The 25,111-nt window shown below is 35.3% G+C and overlaps 1 protein-coding gene across 1 annotated transcript in view; it reads left to right on the top strand.

Moving 5' to 3' along the window:
• FBN2 (fibrillin 2) overlaps window positions 1-25,111 on the top strand; it is a 270,471-nt gene that overhangs the window by 87,588 nt on the left and 157,772 nt on the right. Inside the window, exon 7 of the mRNA XM_025388372.1 lies at window positions 5,028-5,153. Within this exon, the coding sequence (XP_025244157.1) occupies window positions 5,028-5,153 (126 nt within the window). The remainder of the gene's footprint in view (window positions 1-5,027; window positions 5,154-25,111) is intronic.

Here is a 25,111-nt window from a genome sequence, read left to right as displayed (position 1 = left end):
TGTCTCAGATTCCAAATAGAAATAGACCTATTCTTTAGTTGTGCTGTCCTTAAAGTTAGACATTTGTTTTCATAGAAATAAAATATTATGTGTTAATATCTACAGAGTATATAAATAAGAATTTCTGTTTACTAATGGAAATAATAGCCATTGGGGACTCCAAATGTAGGGAGGCTGAGAGGAGGGATGAGGTCTGAAAAATTACTTATTGAGTACCTATTGAGTTTTCACTGTTTGGATAATGGGTTAAGCAGAAGCCCAAAACTTACCATTATGCGATATATTCACTTAAGAAACCCACACTAGTATCCCTGAAACTATAAAAATTAAAAAGAAAAAACAAATTCAATGTAAAAAAATTAAAATTAGAAATGGATCTAATTTGGTAACAAGAAAAGTTAAAAAACACACTATGAAATACAGTAGTAATTTCTATGTCCCCTGGTTCCTACACATATAAATTAAATGAACCATTTTTATATGCCTATAATACTGCATGCACATAGTTTCCATATTTGGATATGAACTAAAAATAATATATCATCTAATAATTTATGTAATAAAATAAGTTTAATTTTTTAGAACAAATTTGCTTGGAGAATTTGGAGAATAAATGAGGTTATAAACTAGAATTATTTCTGCTTTGTTACATTGTTTTTAACCTTAATAGACATGGACTGACGTTATTGCATAAAGTATAAGTTTCAAAATATATATAATTGTGTTCTCTAAAATTGTTACATGTGATTTGGAATAATTCAAAATTTAAAGAAATAGTTAAGTTTTTGCCTGAATCGAAGGAATAAACCAAGATACATCTGCACAGTCTGGTCACTGGAGAATTAATCAATCATTAGTAGTTGCTTGTGATAGGACTTTGCAGATGTAGAAATTCTTGCATAGTTTGAAGGCTTGAGGCTTGCTTTTTTATAAAGAGCATATCTAGTTCCAAATTGGTTATTTCTTGGTTATTTCTATATGATTTCTTTTAAATTTTCTTTTTTATTTTAACTGCTAACTTGATCTAACTAAAATAAGTTAATTCTATGTAACTGCAGAGTCTAGGAGGCTTCAAAAATAAGGGTTTCGTTCTCCTTCTAAAAAAAATACTTTTTAGGCAGTAACAAAATAAATCCTATGATGTTGGATTCTTTTTCTTTTTGAAAAATCACTGAATCTACTACAGTCTGTATGCAGCATACAATTTTATGAATAATATTAAGATTTTATAGACTTGGTCTCATTTTTCAGCTTTTACCATGATATTTTTTCTCTGATTTATCTGCCAGGAGAACAAGTTTCTAGAGCTCTTTTATACCACACTGTAATGAGAGTGGGAGTGTAGTACATTTAAAAGTGAGGTTTAAGGCTGTGCGCAGTGGCTCACTCCTGTAATCCCAGCACTTTGGGAGGCCAAGGCGGGTGGATCACCTGAGGTCAGGAGTTTGAGGCCAACCTGACCAACATTGTGAAACCCTATCTCTACTATAAGTACAACATTAGCTGGGGTGAGGTGTCTCATACCTGTAATCCCAGCTACAGGCAGGAGAATCACTTGAACTGAGGAGGTGGAGGTTGCAGTGAGCCAAGATCGTGCCATTGCACTCCAACCTGGGCAACAAGAGCAAATATAATAAAAATGGGCTGAATTAGAATGTTCAGTATATAGATTTCTTGCCATATATTGTATTCATAGTTGATTTTTTGTTTACATCATGTATCCTTTAATAAGATACTGAAATCTACTTTAATTCAGTAAAAAATACTTTGGACTGTTGTAATTGGTTCAATAGATATAGCTAATAGGAGGAAGAAATAATTTGTAGGCTTGAATTCACTAATTTACACACGGAGATACACAGAACTTTTGAGCTTACCAAAAATTAATAGGGCAAATTGATATGTACTGACACAGAGATGTGTTCACGAAATATTTTATAATGAAGAAAAACAAGATGCAGAAAAACACATATACTGTGGTTTCATTCTTGTTAACTAAACAGACCACCATTCCGAATATGTGTGTGAATAAAAGTGAAAAGACAGAAGCAAATTTATATCAATGGTTATTTCTTTAATTTTCTATTTTCTGTATCTTTAACATTTGTTGCAATGAGATATGTTATTTCATAATTAAGTATATAGCATTAATAAATCTATTATGTAAGCTTGTAAGTTTGAATAGATTGGAACAAATTTGTGTAAATTTACATATTTATTTTCATATACAGTGTTTATTATAAAAATCGACTGTTTTTTTACTTGTATTTCCAAAAGCCACGTTTTATAGTAATTGATTATCTCTATTGTTTGTTTTGTATTTTTTCATCATTATTTTATTGATTCCATTTACTTTGGGTTTAATTTGCTCTTCTTTTTAAAATATCTTAATATGGAAACTTAAATCACTGATCTAAGAAGTTTCTCTTTTTATACTATAAGCATTTTAATGCTATACATTTACCTCTAAGCACCATTTTAGCTGCGTCCTACAAATTTTGATATGGTATATCTTCATTTTAAGTTAATTCAAAATATGTTCTAGTTTTCCATGTGATTTCTTCTTTGACCCGTGCATTATTTCAAAGTATGTTGCTTAAATTTCAGGTATTTGAGGTTGTTCCAGATTTTTTTCCTTTATTACCTTCCAGTTTAACTCTGTTGTGTTTGGGGAACATGTTTTGGATTATTTTAACTTTCTTTTACATTTAACCTTTTACATGGCCTCAGAATATAGTCTTTCTTGATAAATATTCTGTGTGCACTTGATAAGAATGTGTGTTCTGCTTAAGTGAGGTGGAATATTTTATAAATGTCAACTAGGACAAGTTGGTTGAAAGTATGGTTCAAGTCTAATGTATCCCTGATGATTTTCAGTCTACTTATTCTTTTAGTTAAGAGAAGAATATGGAAATTCCACATACTTGCAGGTTATTTATTTCTGTTTTCAATTTTATCTGCTGAAATTACCCTTGCTCCAGGTGTTTAATGCTTTATAATCATGCATAGACAGCATTATCATATCTTCTTGATGAAATGACCCCTTTGTCATTATGCAATGTCCATTTTTATCCACACACAATATTGTTTGTTGTGATGAGTACTACTTGTAGTATTAACATAGCTATTCCAGATTTTTTTTTGATTGAGTTCTTAACATATCTTTTTCATCCCTTTACTTTTTAAGATATCAAAGTAGTTTTCTTGTAGGCAACCTAAAATGGGTCTTGCTTTTAAAAAATCTGACAGTCAGACTTTTTAATGGGATTTTTCCTACCACTGACATCTCATACAGTTATCAATTTTATTGTGTTTAAATCTGTCATTTATTATCTCATGTCTGTCTCACCTATTCTTTGTTCTCTTTTTCTGTTTGCCTGACTGTTAGATTAATAGTGTATATTCTTGTATTGCAATTCATCACCACAATTGGATTATTAACTATACTTCTGCTTATTTTTTTAGTGTTTATACGTATTTAACTTACTACATTCAAATAATATAATGCCACTTCACTTATAATGTAATGACTTTACAATAGTACCATTTATCTCTTCAATTTTTCGTGTTATTGTTGTTATGCTTTTTACTTCCATGTGTTATAACATCCAAAATTCATTATTGTTGTTGTTGCTTGGAAAAATCAATTCTGTTAAGGTTAATTAAAAAATTAGAAAATATACTTTATCAACACATTACCATTTCTACTGCTTTTCATTTTTTGTGTGTAGGTTAGAATTTTAATCTCACTTTTATTTTGCCTGAAGAACTTCCCTTTACATTTAAAGTCTGAAAATTCTTTATTAACGCTTCATGAATTTTATTATGTCAATACTAAGGATTTTTGTTCCTACGTGGATGAAATTAATAGGCAATTTAAAGGATAGGATGATAATTTCAAGTCTAAAACTGAAATTTTAAATTTAGAGTAAGAGGACAACAATTCCAATATAAGAGTGTTCAAGGAATATAAATAGACAACTTTCACATGAGGAAATAAAAAAGCTAATAAGCATAGGAGCTAGTAATTAGAGAAATGAAAAGTAAAGTAATAATATTCCTGTACAATATTAGGCCAAAGAAAATTAGGATATTGGAGACCGGGCATGGTGGCTCACGCCTGTAATCCCAGCATTTTGGGAGGCCAAGGTGGGCAGATCATCTGAGGTCGGGAGTTCGAGACCAGCCTGACCAACATGGAGAAACCCCGTCTCTACTAAAAACACAAAATTAGCCAGGCATGATGGTGCATGCCTGTATTCCCAGCTACTCAGGAAGGCTGCAGCAGGAGAATCGCTTGAACCCGGGAGGTGGAGGTAGCAGTGAGTCGAGATCGCGCCACTGCACTCCAGTCTGGGCAATAAGAGCAAAACTCAGTCTAAAAAAAAAAAAGAACTTTAGGATATTGGATTGTAATATCATGTATTGGCAGGAAAGAAGAAATACAGGTGTCTTCATGAACCGTAGAGTTGTATAGACTGCTAGTGGTGTGAAGACTCCTGCAGGCATTCTGAAGGACCACTGAACACTATTCATATTAGTTACATGTATACCCTATGATCTAGTAATTCTGCTCTGGCTCTACAGCAAAATGGTAAAGAGTCTCCTTGAGTCCTCAAGGTCCATAGTCATTCAGCTCCACAAAAAAATGTAGTGGAGACATTCACTGTACCATTCACTGAGGTTTTGAGAAGTTAAACTAAGTGCCCATGATCAGGAGAGGAAACATATTAAGAAGTGTTCTGCAGTCAACTGAAGGAACAGATTGTCCACATAACAGTATGGATGGATCTTAAAAACAAAATTCTAAAAGGAAAATTAAAAAACAAACTAAGATATATAACTTGATACCATTTACATGAATTAAAACATATGCATACAAAGGTATGTTACTTCTCTAACCCCACTCTCTTGAGAAAAACTGAGTTTCTTAGAAGGAAGTTTATATAAGTTTTTATAGTAAAAAAAAAAGTATAGATATTCTGAAAACCAGTGTCATCTGTGTTTAAATTGTTTTCTTCTTGCAGATGTTGATGAATGCCAGGCTATCCCAGGGATATGCCAAGGAGGAAACTGTATCAATACAGTGGGCTCTTTTGAATGCAGATGCCCTGCTGGTCACAAGCAGAGTGAAACTACTCAGAAATGTGAAGGTGAGTCTCTCTACTTTGGGAAACATGCCTAATTGTTGACTTTAATGCAAGAAAAACATGGCTTCATTTGAAATTTTGAAGACTATTGGTCACAATTAAAATTTTTTATCTACTATGAAAGCATAGGTTTAACCCTAGAGTAGTTTTGTATTTGTGTATTACAGCCTTAGTGGGTTTGATTTGAAAAGAGTCGATGAGCATTTGCATCTCCTTTGTTATCTCAGTTGTGTTGCAGTGACAATGGGAGTAATCCAACCATTTATGTTTCTCCTTAATGAAGTAGTTTTCCATTTCACTTATGAAGTTATTTCAAAAACGAAAATTGAGATAGAGATAAGAAGTCCAAGTGAAATACAGTATCATGTGTAAATGATGTGTTAGTAGTTGGCACCATGTCATATATTATAAAATGAAATATTCTAATTGGTATACTGAATATTGTTTGGCTACCAAATTTTTTAAAATGGATTATTGATTCAGGAATGGTTTGGGAATTACCACCACAAATATCTTAATAAAGAATAACTTGCTCAAATAAAGATATCAAAAAACCTAATACTTTCCTGCAATATTAAATATGGATTATAATATTGAAATGTAAGTTACATTAGCAGTCCTTAAATAGAATAAATTTACTTGTTATCTATATCTGTGATATCTGTGATCAAAGCCTGTATCATTTTTATCAAATTCAAGAAGTTTCTAAGTGCATGTAGCTTCAATGATCATGGATATTTAGAATAGTTTTGATGATTCTAGTAGTTTTGATATAATGTTTATCTTTTCAGTTACGTTACTTAAATAAATTTATTTCATCTAAGGTGGTTTTCTAAAGGCAATAGTGTGTAACTGTTCTCATTTTTTTGTGAAAAGCATTATCGTCAACTCAAATTAAGTCTTTTGCTCTTCCTCTTTCTAAAAGTAGTTTGAGTTACTGTTTGTTGATTGGTTGTAAACAGCTGCATTCATCTTTGTAAAAAAGAAAATGGGAAGAGGCAAAATCTAAAGTGTAATTGTGGAAGATAAACAGTAATATGAACTGTATTATTTCATAGGAGGTAGAATGTGGGTACATATGCCATTGTTTCAACGCCAGAAACCGTAATCTTATAAATCCTTGGGACGTGTATTATCCTATGCTTTTTTTTTTTTTTCATTTGCCCTGGTTCATGTATACTAAGCTCCAAATTAATTGTTATAGTTATATACATTTTACATAATTACAGATTAATTTCATGCTCCCTCTAAGAAGAAGGTTTTAAAAAAGTAGTTGATTATTTTAAGGACCAAATAAATTCTCTGTGAAATTGTTTACAGGAATGCCCAAGTATCTTATACCACTTAAATACACTGTCGATAGTCAAAGTCAGCCTGTAGTGGGAAAGGTGAAAGTAACATTTGGAAGACGTGAAAAAATATCTGAATTACCTGAAGAAGGACAAACATTAGACCAAAAACTCAGGAATCTGCAGAAATTCTGGGTTATGCCGCTTTTTCCTGGCCACTTTTTTGTATTTTTTTCTCCTGGCTTTTTATGACTTGATTGTGTTGCTTAAAATTTTCTCACTCCCTTTCACTTTTTACTTCTAGACTAATATCTAAACTAGATGTACTTGGAAACAAAGTTTGATTATAGATGAGAAGGCACAGCCACTGACTGATTATAGTAGTTGTGACATCTCTAATGCACATCAAACCATGTATTTCTTCTTAGTTAAAAATGGAATGAGGCTTTTCTATGTTACATTTCATCAAAGCAACATACAGAGCCAAGTCAGACATGGGAGAAAGACAGTGCAAGTCTTTATTCACCACTTGCCTATGTACTTTAGGAAAGAGGGACATTGATAGCATGTAGGCACCACCCAAAGCCCTGAATCCAGTCGTGCCTTTCTTTACTTCCTGCCCAGGCAGCCAAATCCATTTAACCATTGCCCAGAAATAATTATGTGATTTAATATTTGGGATTGGTGGGGAATAGCAGAATTGGAAGAAGTAGTGATTAGAATTTGAAATATAAAGGTTTTATGAAGGCCTGACTTGTGTATAAGTCATATTTATTTAAATATCTCTTAAAAATGGCTATTTTCAATTTTCTTTGGGTAATACTGTTTCTTCATATAAAACAAGTGGTATTTGCTTATATAAAACTATTTAATGTAATCGGTAGTATAATACATCGGGAAAAACTGTAAACAGTTGCCACACTTAGTGGCGGGTTTTGAATTGTAGTCAGTTTTATGGATAATGTAGTATCTGTAAAAATCTTGCCATAAATGTAATGTTTGCTTTAAATAAAAATGTAACTATTGCAATTACTTTTGATTAGCTATCAAAGGTAAAATATTTTAATTTAATTTAATTTATTAATTTTAATTTATTAATTTATATGCGAATATAAAACATAGTACTATTGGCAGATTTAAGATGATGTTCTTCCTGTTTTTACTGTAGCACATTTCATACTTCTGTTCACACAGCAATGAAATTATCTTAAAAAACCTTTTTTGGTCTTTAAGTTACTAGGTCTGTTCAGAAATACGAAAAGTAAGTTCAGTATTTTGGATCTGAGTGATTAGGAAAATGGTGATATCCTTAACAAGAAACTGCAATTCGCTTATTAATCATTAAACATTATGTTATTGATATTGTGTGTGTTAACTATCTCACTCCAACCCTTGAATAAGATCCTTGAGGGCAGAGCCTCTGTCTTTAGTACTGTATCCCAGAGCCTAGAACAGTTTAGTTGGCTCCAAATATATGTTTTAATTGGGAGTAGGATATATAATAAGTTAATTTATTTGACTTGGGCTGAAAGTCCAAATGCAACTAAAATTTGGGCCCAGAGTTAAAACTGAATTTGGAAAGAAGCTACTGGTCTTCCCCAAAGGAATTTTTGCTTCATCTTACCATTTTTCATTTTGTTAGTAATTTACTTTTGCTTTGGTTGCCATTGAAAGACCAAGAGCACATAAACATTTAAATGCAGTTTGAAATGGTTAGATCTTCTGTGTCATGGTTCCTCTTTGGTCACCTGCAGGTAGTGCTTCTGAGGTCAGGGACCTTTGCTTTTTAGCTGAAAGAAAGAAATGTCTTCTGCTCATTCACTGGGATGTCTTCTTAACAGAAATCTTATTCTGAAAGGCTTGTTCTGCCAAAAAAGTTAAGTTTGAGTATATATAGTTTTTATTAAAAGTGTCATAATACTGGGGGCAGCATTCATCTCCTGACTTAACGTTTGAAACATATCTGTCATTATCTATCATGGAGGCTTATGTTGTTTCATTCTCCTGCGACTCTTTTTTTCCCCTCATATTCAGATATAGACAACTAGGTAAGCTGTAAATCTGAACTCAAAGCAGAAGGAAATACACACTTCTCCCTTTTCCTCTCTCTCTGTGTGTGTATGTGTGTATGTGGTGTGTTTGTGTGTGTGTGTGTGTGCGCTTTAAGGAGAACCAGTTATGTTCCCCCTTTGCTCAATTAGGGTCCCGAATCTCAAAAACACCTCTCGTGATGCTCCCTGCAGCCATGTTTATTTCTGCTGTGGCAGTTTGGTTCCCAAATCTAATTTCCTAATTCTCTATTACAGCGGGTAAAATGATTCTTTGGTGGAATAAACCATTTCTTCACATGCAAAGAGAAGGTTGTTTCAGTTAACTTCCTCTGTTCAAATATCCATTAATTTAAATATCCATTTAATTTAAATGAAGAAGGGAAGGAGAACACATCAGTATAATATGAAATGGTACATTAGAAGACGGCTCAGCGTTTTCCTTTTGTACAATAAATTATTTTCGTTTGAATTTCAGTCCGTGTGGATAAAGCACAAGCAGGAGCCAGATGTCCTTGCGTGATCCCCCCTTCCAGACTATACCTTCGTTAACATTCCTTGAGCTAGTTATTCTTTCCTGGCTTACATGGGAGGCAGAAAAAGAGCATCATTGTATTGGAAAGTTTCCCTTCAATGGCTCTTTATGTGGCAGAGGGTTGTTTGCAATTTATTTTGAAGAGTTTTCAGCTTTGTTCCATTAACACAGCATTTTGTTGTTTGAGATTTGTGACAACACATATATTTATTTATGCTCATGAAACTCATAAAAGTTGTTGGCACAGTCTCCTCTGCTGCTCTTCCAACTCTGCTTAGATAAACCATGGAAAATAAACTTTCTGTACTAAACTGAAAAGTACTTGCTCTTATTCATATTACGTAAAGTATATTAATTTTAAAATAAATAAAAAATAAATCCATTAACATTCTCAAAGGGAAAACTACACATTAAAATGGAGAGTGAAGCAAGGGGATTGCTAACACTGGAAACAGATAAGACTTTTTGGGTCATAAATTTATATACCATGAAAATCATCTTAGGTTAATTTATAACACTGTAGTTAAAACATACGTATTCCCTGTCTCTTGAATAAGAAAGTCAGGGTGGCTACACTCAGACCTGCTTTCTGCCCCCATCACAAATAATTTATTCCTCATTTACCATATTGTATCTGAACTATTTTTTTTTTTGCCTGACTCTGCCAGCAGGATATATGTACCAAAATAAAATTAATAAAAGCTGTATTAATTGAACATTTACTACAGTCTAGACAATATTTAAACTACTTTACAAGGGTTATCTTATTAAATCTTCACCACAGAGCTGTGAGGTTAGTTACTATTATTAACTCACCTTAGAGATGAAAAAACTGAGGCACAAAAAGGCCAAGTAACTTTCTTAGGATTATATGGATGTGAAACAGCAGGGCCAGGATTCCAGTGTGCTAGGTTGACTCCAGAGCTTTTGCTCCTAGCCAGTGCTATTCAGCAAACAAAGGTGTTGGATGACCAGAACAAAGATACTGCTAACGTTTCCATAGTTTTTTGTTTTTTGTTTTTTGTTTTTTGTTTTTAACTGGAGCTACTGGGTTTAAGAATCAAAGCCTTTTTTGACTTTTTCTTACTTGTGCTAAGCAGAAATGACACCACTCAGGGTTACCGTTTTCCTCTCTTCATGTAAATAGACAATTACTTGTAATCCGATGAAAGTTCTTTGCACTAAGGAATCGCTTTTTATGATACATTTATGTTGGGAGGCAGAGCATAGAGTAGTTTGGAAATTTAGTGCAGAGTCATTTGGAGAATATATATTAAGAGTTAAAATATGAAATGGAAATTTGAAGTATGTATGCTTTTAAAAACTATTTGGAAAGGGCATACTAGCAGTGATATTTTTAGTCTGACTTTTAGAAGCCCATGCTGTGTTTCACAAATGGAAACGTCGCATCCAAGAAAGTGAGACCAGCGGGGAAGAGTGATAGGAACTCCAGAGGGGCAGCCAAACAGCAGCTCAGAGCTGACATACGAGGCAAAATGAGCACTTAGCACCTCCTAACATATTTATCAGAAGTTGCCAATCTAAACTATTTCAGTTTCTTCCCACAAATGGCGTGCACTAGTAAAACACATGTGTTAAGCAACTTGGACAGCACCTTAACAGTATTAGTTAACTAACAGCAATATTTCATGGGGAATTACTGAAGTGACATCACTCCTTTAATTTCAACCTAAACAAAGTGGTTTACATGGAAAGTGGCACACATAGGTTTCTATAAAAGTCTAGACCAGAAAGAGATCTTTATTTGAGGCACAGTGGGTAACATCATTGTCATGAACAAGAAATCTGTGAAAAAATACATATTCCAAAAGAAAATTATTCAGCAAAAGGTAATCTTTGGCATGTGAAGACTGGCTTTGATTTGGATTGTGAATCTGGAGCAAAGTTTGAAATATCCAGATGACATTTTAACTTTTTAAAAATCAATTGTATTTTCAAACATGTTTATCCCAGTAACGAGGAAAATTATAGAGAAAAATTGCAATTTAAGTTTTCAGTAAAATTCGGGAAATAAATTTGGGGAGGGAAGAGAACATAGTGGCCAGCAATCTGAGATTTGGGACCCAAATGTCCATCTGTGCTCCTGCTGCACCCCATAAGAATGTGTCATCTCAAGGAAATTAATGCCTGCATCTTTACAATAGGGATAATAATGGTCTTTTCTCCTTAAGGTTTTTATGCATAACGTATAAAGCATTTGACACTTTGGGTCTTTGTTAAAGACAAGGATAGCAAACATTAATTGTGGAAGAGTTCTGATGTGTCATTTCAATGACGACTTTTAGTACAGTTTCTAATGTGGAACTAGGGTATCCATTAATTCTTGACTGGTCTCAACCTGTCTTTATTCCCCTGCTCCAGTTCCACCTAAATTATAGCAATGGAGAGTTAAGACCCAGAGGGCTTGATTTATTTAACATAAGACAGTGGTCAGGAAATTGCACTTTGATGGATTCAGGAAAAAAATCCCAAATGCTGAGAACCAATGTTGTTTCTCCATTGCCATTGTATGTTTAAATTCTTTTTTAAAAATTATGAAAAAGAAAAGCATGGTAAAGTAATTCACATGATTCTTGCAATTCAGTGTCTGCTAAAGATGACTGGAAAAATTGAGAGCCTCCAAAACATCTTTCTCAGAGACATAAAATTAGATGTGTGTTAATGATAGGAAAACCTATTCTACCCTGAATGAAAGGATCAGATGAACATTTTGCTGAACTTTGCCATTAGAGGAAAAAGGTATCTGCAGTGTTACCTCCCTTTCACTTACTAAATAATTGCTCAATACATTTTTATTTTGCTTAACATTTAACAGCCATTTCATAGTGGAAATGAAAAAACAATAATTCAGGCCAAAATAAAATGCAAGTTCTATAATATTCATATGTATCTTTATATTCTGTTGACAAAATGAGGAAGAAAGAAGGAGAGGGACAGGGAAGAAGGGTAGGAGGAAGAGAGAGAAGGAGAGAGAGAGAGAGAGAACCTTTCTCCATCTCACAAATTACCTTGGCTCAATGCCTGAAAGAAATTAGTCTACTCTAAAGAAATTCTGCTATAGTCAAATAAAACTGTAACAAAACTTGAAATGTAATACCTAGATCCAAGACTGCAATTCTTGCCAGTGCTGTCACTTACTGCCCATATATATATATGTGTGTGTGTGTGTGTATATATATGTGTATATACACACACACACACACATACACACACACTTTATTCACTGCCAGGCATTGAAAAATGTATGAAGGTCTGTAGAAAAATGTTATGGGCTCTCATTTCTTTTAGATGCATCCTTGGGAGTATATTATGGCAGGATGTAAATAAACAAAGCTGTGATAATCCTTGAATTGCCTTTCTTTCTTAGTCCCAGACTAAATCTCCTTATCTTAATGCAAACTTTTCTTATTTTAATATAGTGTTTCTCATCCATACTTTGCCTTTACTTGATTTTAGTACAAATAATTATATTTTAAGAATAATATGAAGGATTCTGAGAATTTTAGTTCTAGTCACCTGCTGTATTGGTCACAAGGTTAGGTAAATGGTTTCTCCATGTGCCAGTAGTTGCTTTACCTGCTTCCACAAGACAGCTATTTAAAAGAGCCCTTATTTCAGAAGACATAAAATCAATATAAATAAACAAATTTAGTTATAGTATGAGACAGTTTCTTTTAATGTCATTTGGTTATTGAGTTGCTATGCTTTTATGTAAGCTTTAGTTTTCCTAGAGGGCTGTGGTTTCATAGTTTACATATTACTGTGTATTTTCCAGTTTAATTATAAAACTATCTGCGGTATATTTTTGTCCCAGTCTAGCAGCAGCTAACATAGGACAAATGAAGGGTTGGGTTGCAGGTTTGTGCCTTTTGGTGAATGGCAGAGGAGAATTTGGGCATTATTAACCAACAGCTGTATGCTATCAAATTAAATTTGCATGACTTGATTTAACTAGCCATATAGCTGGTGCTAATCTGAAGCATAAACATATTCTTCAGCTATAGGTTTCATCTTCCAAATTCTCAGAAATGCTACCGGGACTATGTGACTATAAACCAAAGCTTCGCTTTTCCCATTAGTAATAGAGTGTTATAATAATCTATTATGTCTTATTACATGGAAGAAAATTGCTTTTTGTGTTGTTCTTAACTGTTTTAAGGATTATGGTAAAATCCTCTTACGTTGCAAAATCAATATTAAGTATTTGAACGTTATAACAAGTTTGTAAAAGAGAGGGTCGTAAAAATGATTTATCTTTTAGTACTGCAGTCTAACTTCAAACTTGCATGCTGACCATTATTTTCCAATCCTCTGATAGAGGAAGTAGGCCTTCTTTTAGAAAGTGGTTTCCCAGATAAGATCCTGACCTACGTTTGTTGTGTAAACCTCACCCAAATGCTCTGATTTCCAGTGTCATTTCTTTAAATTGGAGCAAACCCCTAACGTCTTTTTTTTGAGGCACCTGATATGGTTTGACTGTGTGTCCACCCAAATCTCATCATGAATTTTAATCCCCATAATCTCCACATGTTGAAGGAGGGACTTGGTGGAAGGTGATTGGATCATGGGGGTGGTTTCCTCCATGCTGTTCTCATGATAGTGAATGAGTTCTCACAAGACCTGGTGACTTTATAAGGCAGTTTTCCGTGCTCTTGCTCAGTCTCAGGCTTACTCGCCTGCTGCCATATAAAATGTGCCTCTTCTCCTTCCACCATGGTTGTAAGTTTCCTGAGGTCTTCCCAGCAGTGCAGAACTAGGAGTCAATTAAACCTCTTTATAAATTACCTAGTCTCAGGCAGCTCTTTATAGCAGTGTGAAAACAGACTAATATAGCACCCTAAATGCAGGTCAAAATAAAATACTAGTTTTATTAAAACTTTTTTTTTTACTTATTACTATTAAAATAAAATTTATTTGTCCACAGACCACCTAAAATCATCTAGCCAGTCACTAAATGCAGTCTTTCTAGATCCAAACACTAAATGCAGTCCTTCTAGATCAGGGCTCGCAAACTTTTCTCTGAAGAGCCAGATAGTAAATATTGTAGACTTTTCAGGTCATACTGTCTTTGTCACAAATAGACAACTCTGCCAGTGTAGTGCAAAATCAACCATAGACAATACAATGAATGAGTGACACTGTGTTCCAGTAAAACTTTACTGACAAAAACAGGCAGTGGGCTGTAGTTTTTCAACTCCTGTTCTTGATTTCGCTATTCTTACTCTGTATTTCAAATGGTCTCCATTTTACTTAATTTTACCACTATTTTCTCAATGACTGGCTAGTTGATTTTAAGTGGCCCATGGACCAATAGGTTTCATTTTAATAGTAATAAGCTATAAGAAAAAATTTTAAGAAAAAATATAACCAGTGCATCAAAACTATATGTTTTTGAATGTTATTCCTGAAAATATTACTGATTAGCCCAAAGTTCATGTTAAATTTTTTAAATGAGTATACGTGTAGAAATATATTAAGAGGGATGTAATTTAAGTGATTCAGGGTATCACAATAGGTATGGAGGTGAAGTTTTTAAATGATTGGAGTTTGGGACATGTCATTGTAAGATTTATGATTATCATTATTATTACAGTAGTCCCCCTCATCTGCAGTTTCACTTTCTACAGTTTCAGATACCTGCTGTCAACCACAGTCCAAAAACCTTAACGGCGAATTCCAGAAATAATCCATATGTTTTAATGCGTGCCATTCTCAGTAAGGTAATAACATCTTGTGCTGGAAACGTATATCTTCCATTTGTCCAGCATGTCCATGCTGCAGACACTCCTTGCCTAGGAGTCACTCAGTAGCTACCTCAGTTATCAGATTCACTGACACAGTATCTTAGTGCTTGTATTCAAGTGACCATTATTTTACTTAATAATGCCCCAAAGTGCTAGAGTAGTGATGGTAATGATTCAGATATACCAAAGAGAGAGTGTAAAGTGCCCCCTTTTAAATGAAAAGATGAAAGCTCTTGACTTAATAAGGCAAAAAAATCATATGCTAAAGTTACTAAGCTCTACAGTAAGAACAGATTTTTTTATCTGTGTAATTGCAAAGAGGGAAGAAGAAATTTGTGCTGGTTTTGATGTTATACCTCCAACTGCAAAAGTTATGGCCACAGTACATGTTAAGCACTTATTTAAAAATGGAAAAAGCACTAAATTTGGGGTAGAAGACATGAACAGAAATGTGTTCCTGATTGACAGCAGTCAGGTTCAGTACCATGCATGGCTTCAGCCATCCATTGAGGGTCATGGAACATATCTCCCAGAGAAGGAGAGACTGCTGTATTAGAAAGCAATTGTAATTCTCAAAGTAAGTGTTGTCAAGCAGGAACTCAGGATCTTGTTATTTTTGCCAGAAAGTTCCAAAGGGAAAGGAATGACCCGCTAAGATAACCATAAATTTGGCTCTACTGTTTTACTTTGTATATCTACCTTACTTATTCCCAATTATCACCTCCTATTTTTTCTACTCTTCATTATATTACTTCTCTTTCTAATCTTCTCTACTATTGTCTATACTGCTGTTAAAACCTGGGCATTCCTAAAATCAGAAGACATGAAATTCTCTCAACATTATCAAAATCATTTCAGATTGTTCTATATTTATGAGTTTGTCTACCTGTATACTTCATGGGATATGAGTCAGTGTGGCACTTGAAGAGAAGTTCGTGCTATTGCAATCAGTATTTTGTTTCATTTATTTATTTATTTATTTTTGAGACAGGGTTTCACTCTGTCGCCTAGACCTGGAGTGCAGTGGCGGGATCTCAGCTCACTGCAACCTCCACCTCCCAGACTCAAGCGATTTTCCTGCCTCAGCCTCCCGAGTAGCTGGGAATATAGGCCTGTGCCTCTACACCCAGCTAGTTTTTGTGATTTTAGTAGAGATGGGGTTTCACCATGTTGGCCATGCTGGCCTTGAACTCCTGACCTCAAATGATCCACTCACCTTGGCCTCCCAAAGTGCTGGGATTACAAGTGTGAGCCACCGCGCTGGCCTGTATTTTATTTTTTCAATATGATTTTGCAAGAGAAAACATATAAGCAACTACTGCTATAGGCTTAGACATAAATAGGTTCTGTTTTAGACATGAACGTGAACAAGAAAGGAAGTGCTTTAAACATAGTGCTATGTTTGTAATGTGAATGTAAAACATAATAATGAAGTAAGCCAAATATAACTAAAAAGTAAAGACTTAAATTTTAAAAAGATAGGATAATAAATGTACAATAATACAGCATAAGGGAATTCTTTTATGTTCAAAATCCAGAAATTATAAAAGAAAATAACTGATATATTCAACTACATAAAAGTTTAAAATAATGAAAAATGAAGAAACTTCTACTGGCAAAGACATCAGAAAGAATATCTAAAGAAAAATGCCAAAGAGAAAATATTTGCAAGTAACATTGAAGGCAAAGGGCTAAATTAAAGGCAAACACCTAGGAATAGGTAAGAAAATGGCTAACACCTAATAGAAAAATGACCGAAATATTAGAAGGTAACACACAGGAAAGGAAATATAATAATTTTAAAAAGTGCTTTAAATGATATGTGAAAAAAGTCTCAGAGGTTGCTTTCTTGTTTTGTTGAATTCTAAGTACAACAGATCTGTAGTCCTTGAAGATGTTTTGTAATAGAAAACTTGAAATTTGCAAAAGAAAAAAAGTTCTAATTTATGCTTTAGTGAAACAATACTGTAAAAATTTAATTGTAGGCTTAGAAATTAATTCAGCTTAATAAACTCATAGCATATCACCTTTCACAAATTATCATAATTTTTCTCCCACATGGAATGCTTTTCTTAATTTACTATGATAGAAAAAAACATTTCTCATAATTAACAAGTAAAGCAAAACAGGAAGTGTAGTATCCTGGCATTAATGTGATATTAGATTATACATTTTAAAATATTTCTTCAATATCTTTATTTTCCTTGCAGTTTCAAGATGGAAGATTGTTATTTTGATGTTTTGTTCCATAAAGTATAATGTTGCATTGTGTATAGATCCTTTATGCTAGTATACGTGAACACTATTAGTAGTGGCTAGTTATTAATATTTCTATCTGGAATTAAAAAATGGTGTGGATTTCATGAATACAATATATTCTCAAATCTGTTCCTCTTTAAGAAGATAATTAAAATTTCATTTGCATTTTTTTTTAGGAATACTACTATACTGTAAAGCATTGTCTTTAGTATTTGTATAGCCAGTGGGCAGTAGGAGTGGGAGGAGGGAGAACGGAAATGATGAAAGGAAGGGGAAGACTATTTTGCCTTTAGTAGCCCATCGCTCACCTCCAAGCTGTGTAAAAAGAGAATCCTTAAGGAGATTGAAGAGAATGGTATTGGGGATCTTTTTTGAAAAGTGTCATCCATGAACTAGAGTGTGGGAGAGGGAGAAAGTAGGGAGTACAGCCTGACTCACACCTGGAAAGGCTGTTCTGTGTTTCCAGAGTTTGAAAGGCAGCAGGCATGTGACTTTCCCATCTGCCAGGTGAGGGGCCTCACAGAAAAGAGATGAGTTGAATTGTCCCGAGAGGGGCTCTGTCCATGACACTACCTGGAGGGTGGCTGATCCCAGCATGAGGATGAGCTGTCAGGAACCTGGGGTCAATGAGAGTGGCCAGGTAGAGGAGTTGTTATCCCTAGAATCATCTGTGAGAGGTGAGAGACCTGAGGATTGGGACGATTCTCAAAATATTAATAAAGTGGCAGGGAAGCTTTGGACCTGCCACACCCAGACAGCACTGATACCAGAATCATTCATACAAAAATATATTTATGGAGTTCCGGCACTCTTCTAGACCCTGGGAACAGAGTAATGAACAAAATAAATCAGTCTTTGCTCTCAAAAAGGCTACATTATAGAGACAAGAGACAGTCAGTAAACAACTAAAGTCTGTACTATGTCAGAAAGAAAATAAAACAGGATGAGAGCCTATAAAATGCTAATGTGGTGTGGAATTTTAAACAGGCAGCCAGGGAAAGTCACTGACATAGCCTTATTTCAGCAAAGATCTGAAGGAAGTAAAGTGATAAGCCAGGGCTGAATTCCTAATAGGGGCCAGCAAGCGCAGTGCCCCTGAGGTAGAGGTACCCCTGAAGTGTCTAGGGGACGCCATTAGGAGCTCAGCCAGTGTGACTGGAGCTGAACACTAAGGAGGAGACTATTTAGTAAGAGATGGTTTTAGAGGTGTAGTCCAGGGCCAAATGGGGAGGGGCTTTGCCAGCCACGGTGCATACTTTGGACTTTAGTTTGAATTCTCAAGGATGGGAGCCATTAGAGGTTTTCAGTTAAGAAGTAGAATATTCTGACCTTCATTTTGGAAGGTTTACTCCAGCTGCTGGTTGGTAACAAGATAATAAGGGAACAAGTGGGGAAGCATGGAACCACTTGGGAGGCTCCTGCAATAATCTAAGTGAGAGTTGATGGTAGCTTGGACCAGGGGTTTTTGTGGTAAAAGTGATGAGAAGTGGTTGAATTCCAGATGTATTTTGAAGGCTGAGCCAGCAGAATTTGTTGACAGATCAGTTGTGGGGTAGGAGAGGAAAAGAATTGAGTAATTTCAAAGCTTGTAGAACTGAAGGTTGAAATTACCATTAACTGAGATGGAGAACATCTGTGGGGAGAACATAGCGAAGGGGAAAGTTATCAGGAATGTTTACCAAACCAAACTTGAGTTCACCTGCCCAGTGCAGCTAAGCCAAACACTGGCATCGAGATTGCGGCAAAAGAAAATGAGGCATTTATTGCAGGGTGCCCAGCAGGGAGAATCAGGCAGCTCATGCTTCAGACCTGAACTCTCCAACGGCTTTTAGGTAAGGATTTCTAAAGGCAGGGAAGCAGAAGTTACAGGCAAAGTCATATATGGAGCGTATACAGAAGTTACAGGCAAAGTCATACATGGAGCGTATACATTGGTTTGACTGAAAGAGGCTGGGTATCTTGAAACAGGGGCTACAAAACCATAGGTAGAGTCAAATATTTTCCAATTTGCGATTGGTTAATAAAGAGCAGCTTTATTTAAAATTTGGAAATCAGCAGAAAAGAATGTTAGCTCTGGCATGCGGGTATGGCTTTCTCCAGGTCCCTCAAGAAGAACTTTAGAACAAACAATGGCGGTCAGAGTTCAGTCCTCAGTTCCCTTTGATCTGAGGTCTGTGTGCCAGCAGATCCTTTTGGTGGGGGTCTGGGTTTCTGAAAAACCACACAGGGATATAATGCTAAGGTACTATATTTAGTTTCTATAGAGAACAAAAATCTCATTTTTCTAACTTCCTTTGTTATTGTTTTAAGCTACGATAACGTTCTTTCTTATTAAGTGGCTCATTTACTTCTCAGGACTAGCTATGTGCATGGACTTTCTCTCGAAGGAACTAAAGATTGTCTTTTATTTCCGTGCTTGGTGGGGCGGTGGTGGGGGGCAGGGGTGGCAGAAGCTCAGGCCTCTACAAGGGGTCCCTGCTCTGTCTCAGGAGCTCAGTTTTACAGGGTTAATTTGAGACATCTGTTAGACATTTAGATAGATATTTGTAATTGCATGTATGAGTCAAATTCAAGGACAAGGGCAAGGTTGGCAATATAAATTTGGAAGTCTTCAACTTAGAGTTGGTCTTTAAAGCCATGAGACTAGATAAAGTCAGTCAGGGGAGGCATTTTGATAGACAAGTCCAAGTGCTGAGCCCTTAGAACATTTCAACATTTAGAGGTACAGGAGATGAGAAAGCACCAGCAATGGAAACTGGGAAGGAAAAGTCCAGGAGATTATAGCTCCATAATCAAGAAAGATCTTTGTTCCTGGTACCTGTCCTCTCACTTCCTTACTGCAACCTCGAAAGTGCTCATAGTAGTTACCAGCTAGAAAGAAAGGACTGGAAAGATGGAAGAAAGAAGACGCCATGCCCCTTCATTACCGAGGGCTTCTGAGCCTGGGGGATGCTCACCTTAGGAAGAAGGGAAGCTTTAACTGAATGAAAGATTAGGCTGTTAGATTTCAGTGGACATTTTGTTTATCTGAAGGGGATGGGAAAACTTGTGTGAATTGCATGAGATTTCCTAGGGTCAAGAGAGAATATGCAAAATGACTGTGGGAGAAATAGTTGCTTTCTGCTTGCACTCTAGCAGATTCAAATACCCATTACCATATATTCTCTCAGTTGACATGAAACTATTCAAAACACTTTCAGCTTCATGACTTACCATCCTAAGTCTAGAGGCAGAAGTTTAACTTTTGCATAAATCATCAAACAGCAGGTGCTCTTAGTAACTTAAGGAAAAGGGAATTTCAAATATGAAGGTTTTTGAAGTCTCAGTGAAGACCTCTGAAGTGTTTGGGTGTACTTGAGAATTGTCCAGATGTGTAATGTGAATGTGTCTGTGCTGTTAGAGCACAGTTAGAGTGTGGTCCTAATGAGGGTCAGCCACAGAATTGGTAGTCTCCCCGTTCAGCTATTTTGAATTTGTCGTTTTGCACAGAGGATGCTAGCAAATGACTTGTTGGATTTATGCAATTCCATCACCCCACTGAGAAGATCAAAGTATGTGGTTTACACACAAAGCATTAGGAGTGACTTCTCTCTGCTCATGCCTTCGCACGTACACAACCTACTTTATGCATATATACAGATAGGTCTGTGTAGTTCAATATGTGCAGCTACTTTTTAAATTTAAATAGGGTACATATGAATGTAACCTGTCAAGAGAATAAGGAAATCAATCAATAGTAAGAAAATTTAACTCTATGAATTTGAAGATTAACATTCTTTATAAAAATTGCTCATGTATGTGTTTCAGTGAATGAGGGTATCATTTTCATTGAGTTTATTTCTTTTTATGGTAGTATGAAAAACACAGAGGCTCATGCTCATTTATATGCTAATTCTATGGTGGAATGTAGGACGGATTTCTTTTTCATTTGGTGCCATTTATTTAGAAGATACAAAATAAATGATTTTTAGATGCATCCTTAGAGTAATGATAACAGACCAAGACTTCTTAAATTAATGTTCTTACTGCATTATGCCAAAATTCATTTTAAAATCCTCAGGATTTTATGATTATACCTTCATGTACTGATACTTAATGGGAAAATATTAAATTTTCCCTATTAAATACTACATTCCAAGTTCTAAATTCTTGCAGCTTTGCCAAGTTCAAATAAGTATAGTAAATTTAACTTTGGAATTTCCTGACTTTTGCGTTGCTGAATTTTTAGATTTTACCCAACATTAAGGGAGTCTTTCAATTTAACTTCCCTTTATTTAAAATGTTTAGGGCAGTTGTGAAAAGTGAGGAAGATTGGAGGAAAGAAATACTCTGGAGGACGTGATTTTCACAGCTTGCCACAATATATTGTTAAAATATATTCCCCTGCAGAAGCTTAGTGTCATTATGTTAAGTCTTCAGTGTTTTAAAACATAAATAACTTGATCTCACTTGTCTTAAAGGTCTGTGTTTTATGTTTGAAGTTTGTCCTAATGTGTCTTAAATTTGGACTAACAAAGGGTGACAAAATACTTCTACTTGAGCAAATTACCTCCCCGCAAAAAAGAGAGAGGGACAGAGAGAGAAAAAAAGAAAAAGAAAAAGAGAGAAAGAAAAACTACTGCTGGCAAATGGCTATGCTTTCCAAGAAATATTATCTTTGGAATGCATACCAAATATTTAAACTTATATTGTTTGACTATGTTACTAGTAACTTTTATGTATTTTGAAATAGAGATAGCTTTCAGACTGTTAAATGTTAAAAAGCACTGTGATGGAGCTGCCTCTTGCCACCATTATTACTTCATGCCTGAGTTACTGCAAATTAGTGTTTAGAAAGATGCAGTATTGATTTCAGGCCAAAAGGGAACCATTCATTACTTTGCGGCAGTAGTAGCCTTTCAAAAATGCAATTATTCAGCCTAAGTGAACAAAAAACTCTTAATTAAAAAGTTCCCTTAGTTCCCATTAATGTTAACAAAGACTATTTTCAATGTATTTCCTTAGACTAATAACAATAGAAAAGAGGGACAAGAAAGAATATGTATTGTACTATAGTAAAATCCTGAAATAATGCAAAAATAATGATATAATGTGACAGACCACAGGCTTTTATCCTCTGCACAACCCTTGGTGTTTTCCATCATTCTAAAAAATACCCTTCCCTTTCTATCTTCTCCTTGGGTAACTGCCCTCGCTCTTCTTTCTTGTTCACATCAAACTTTGGAATTATCCCTAATCATTCTCTGTGTTCTTTCTTCTGATTTACTCCCGAACCCATTCTAATCTAGGGATCATTCTCACCAGTCAAGTGAAACTAATTTCATCGATGTCACTAGATGGACCTTTTGCATTTTTTATCTTACTACAACATCCCTGCGGAACAATCATGTATAAGCAGTTGGCTCCCAAAACTATAATGCAGCTCTCTCTTCTGAGTTACCTACATTTGTATGTAGCCAACTGCCAGACACATATACTTTAAACATCCCATAATTATCTCAAACTCAACATACACAGACCGAGTCTTCAGCCCCACTACACCCACTCCACATGTATCTTATCATCATTTCTCATGTTCATCATGACAGTAATTGGCACAATTATTCATTCCCTTTCCCAAGTTACAAACCTGGGTACAAATCACCCATTTTATCACCCAGACATTTAAATGGAGTCTAAATATATTTCCTAAATATATTTTGAATTCATCCACTTCCCTGCCTTTGTCACTATTGTCTCTCTTCTGGATTTCTGAAACAGTTTTTCTTCAGGACTCCTATCTCCTACATGTTCCACTGCAATCCTTTATCTACACTGCAGCGCAACTACCTTTCTAGATCACAAGTTTAGTCATGTCACTTTCCTACATGGATCTCCTGTTTAAAGTTACTGCCTGATCATTCTGTTCACCTCTCTAGCCTAACTTTTTTCCACTCATTCTGATTCAGACACAGGTAGATTTATTTAGTTCCTCCAATAAATTATGCTCTCTCTTGCCTTGTGATATGGTTTGGCTGTGTCCCCACCCAAATCTCATGTTGAGTTGCAATAATCCCCGTGTGTCATGGGAGGGACCTGGTGGGAGGTAATTGAATCATGGTGGTGGGTTTTCTCAAGCTGTTCTTCTGAGAGTCAATAAGTCTTATGAGATCTGGTGGTTTGATAAAGGGGAATTCCCGTACACATGCTCTCTTGGCTGCTACCATGTAAGATGAGACTTTGCTCCTCCTTTGTCTTCTGCCATAATTGTGAGGCCTCCCCAGCCATGTGGAACTGTGAGTTCACTAAACTTCTTTTCTTTATAAATTACCCAGTCTCGGGTATGTCTTTGTTAGCAATGTGAGAATGGACTAATACATCTTGCCTTTGTGAGTGCTCTTCCCTCTGCCTAGAGAAGAATATTCCATTTGATTTTCATGGCCTGTTTATCTGTTTCAATTTAACTGACACTTTCCCAGGGAAGTCTTTCCTGGCCCCTTTCTCTTCTGCATTCTCTCACTATCTTGTACTATTTTTGCTGTAGAATTTATCTCACCATGTTGTCATCAGGTATAATCCCAGTCTCTTGACCACCACTGATGGCTTCTGGAGAAGGAGTCCAAGTAGTTTCAGCTTATGCTTTTCAATAGTATTTGTGGTCCAAAGAAATATTTGTATTTTATTTTGAAACCAGCTGCATCTTTTTTTTTTTTCTCTTGTTATATGTCATCTGTCAGTGCTGTGTGTTTGGGTAAAAAGGATAGTACCAAAGCTTTTTGACGGGAAGTCAAAATCTGCATGTTTAATAAGCTGTCCATGTGATTTTTACACACAGTAAAGTTTTATAACATCTGTACTCTATTTTACTCTCTTGAGAAGAGTAAAAGATATCTGACATGAACTTACTCAATCTTAGTTCTATTACTACATACTCATTTTCCATTTCCCCTGTCTTTGATGAAGTGTCTTCACATTTTTCCAGAGCAGAATGTTCCAGCTCTGCACATTAATTCCATCACCTTTCTGTACTCCTTTTAACTCTTGCCATTAGTTAGTTCATTTTCTAGTAGGGATCTCTTCTCTTTCCTGACTCTTCCTCTTTACCTACAAAGCCATCCTAAAACACATTAACCACAAAACCACTCTTTCATCTCTTTAGTCACTTTTCACTATACTATTTCTCGCTGCCTTTCTTCGCTGCAAATTTTCCCAAATGCTTAGTGTGTACCAGTTAGCTCAAGTTTCTACTTATTTCTTATCCTTTTGTAAAATTGCTTGTATTCCCTAGAATCCCTCATTGCATTTGGTGTTCTTGCTTATTCTGTTTATTCTTAAATATTTTTTTCTTAACATACTAGTTTCCTTTTGCTGCTGTAACACATTGCCGCAAACTTTGTGGCTTAAAACAACAGGTTTATTGTCTTACAATTCTAGAGATCAGAAGTCAGAATGGCCTAATCAAGCCCAAATCAAGGTGTTGGCAGGGTTCATTCCTTTTGAAGTATCTAGGGCACAATCCGTTTTTTTTTTGCCTTTTCAAGTTTCTAGAGGCTGCCCTCATTCTTTGGCTTGTGACCTCTTCTATCTTTAAAGCCAGTAGTGTAGCATCTTCAAATCTGTCTCTGAATCTGACACTCTATTTCCTTGTTCTACTGATAAGGATTCTTGTAATTAAATTTGACAGAGGACCAGATAATCTAGGATTAGCTCTGCATCTCAAGATCAGCTGATTAACAACCATAATTCTCTTTGTCATGTAAGCTCACATACTGATAGGTTCTAAATATGGTATCATTGGGTGCCTATTATGCTGCCTACTGCTATTGACTTCCTTAAAATGTAATAGCTTTTCAGTAATACTGGTGATGCTGTTTTAACTTTTCTTTATCTTCACTTGCTTCTCTTCTTTCATATGAATATGTCCCCTTAGGACTTATCTTTAACATTTTTCTTCTCGTGTGATCTCTTCATTTTATATTATTCATCTCAACTGATTTTATCCACGTTGATGGTTTCAACTGTCTATATATACCCATAGATTCCAATCACCTTGCAAAGACTTCCTCTAGACAGTCAACAGTTTTTA

Source organism: Theropithecus gelada, chromosome 6 (genome assembly GCF_003255815.1).
Source record: "Theropithecus gelada isolate Dixy chromosome 6, Tgel_1.0, whole genome shotgun sequence".
Lineage (NCBI taxonomy): Eukaryota > Metazoa > Chordata > Mammalia > Primates > Cercopithecidae > Theropithecus > Theropithecus gelada.
Note: the sequence above shows the minus strand (reverse complement) of the source record. Positions and strands in the feature narration are given on the sequence as shown.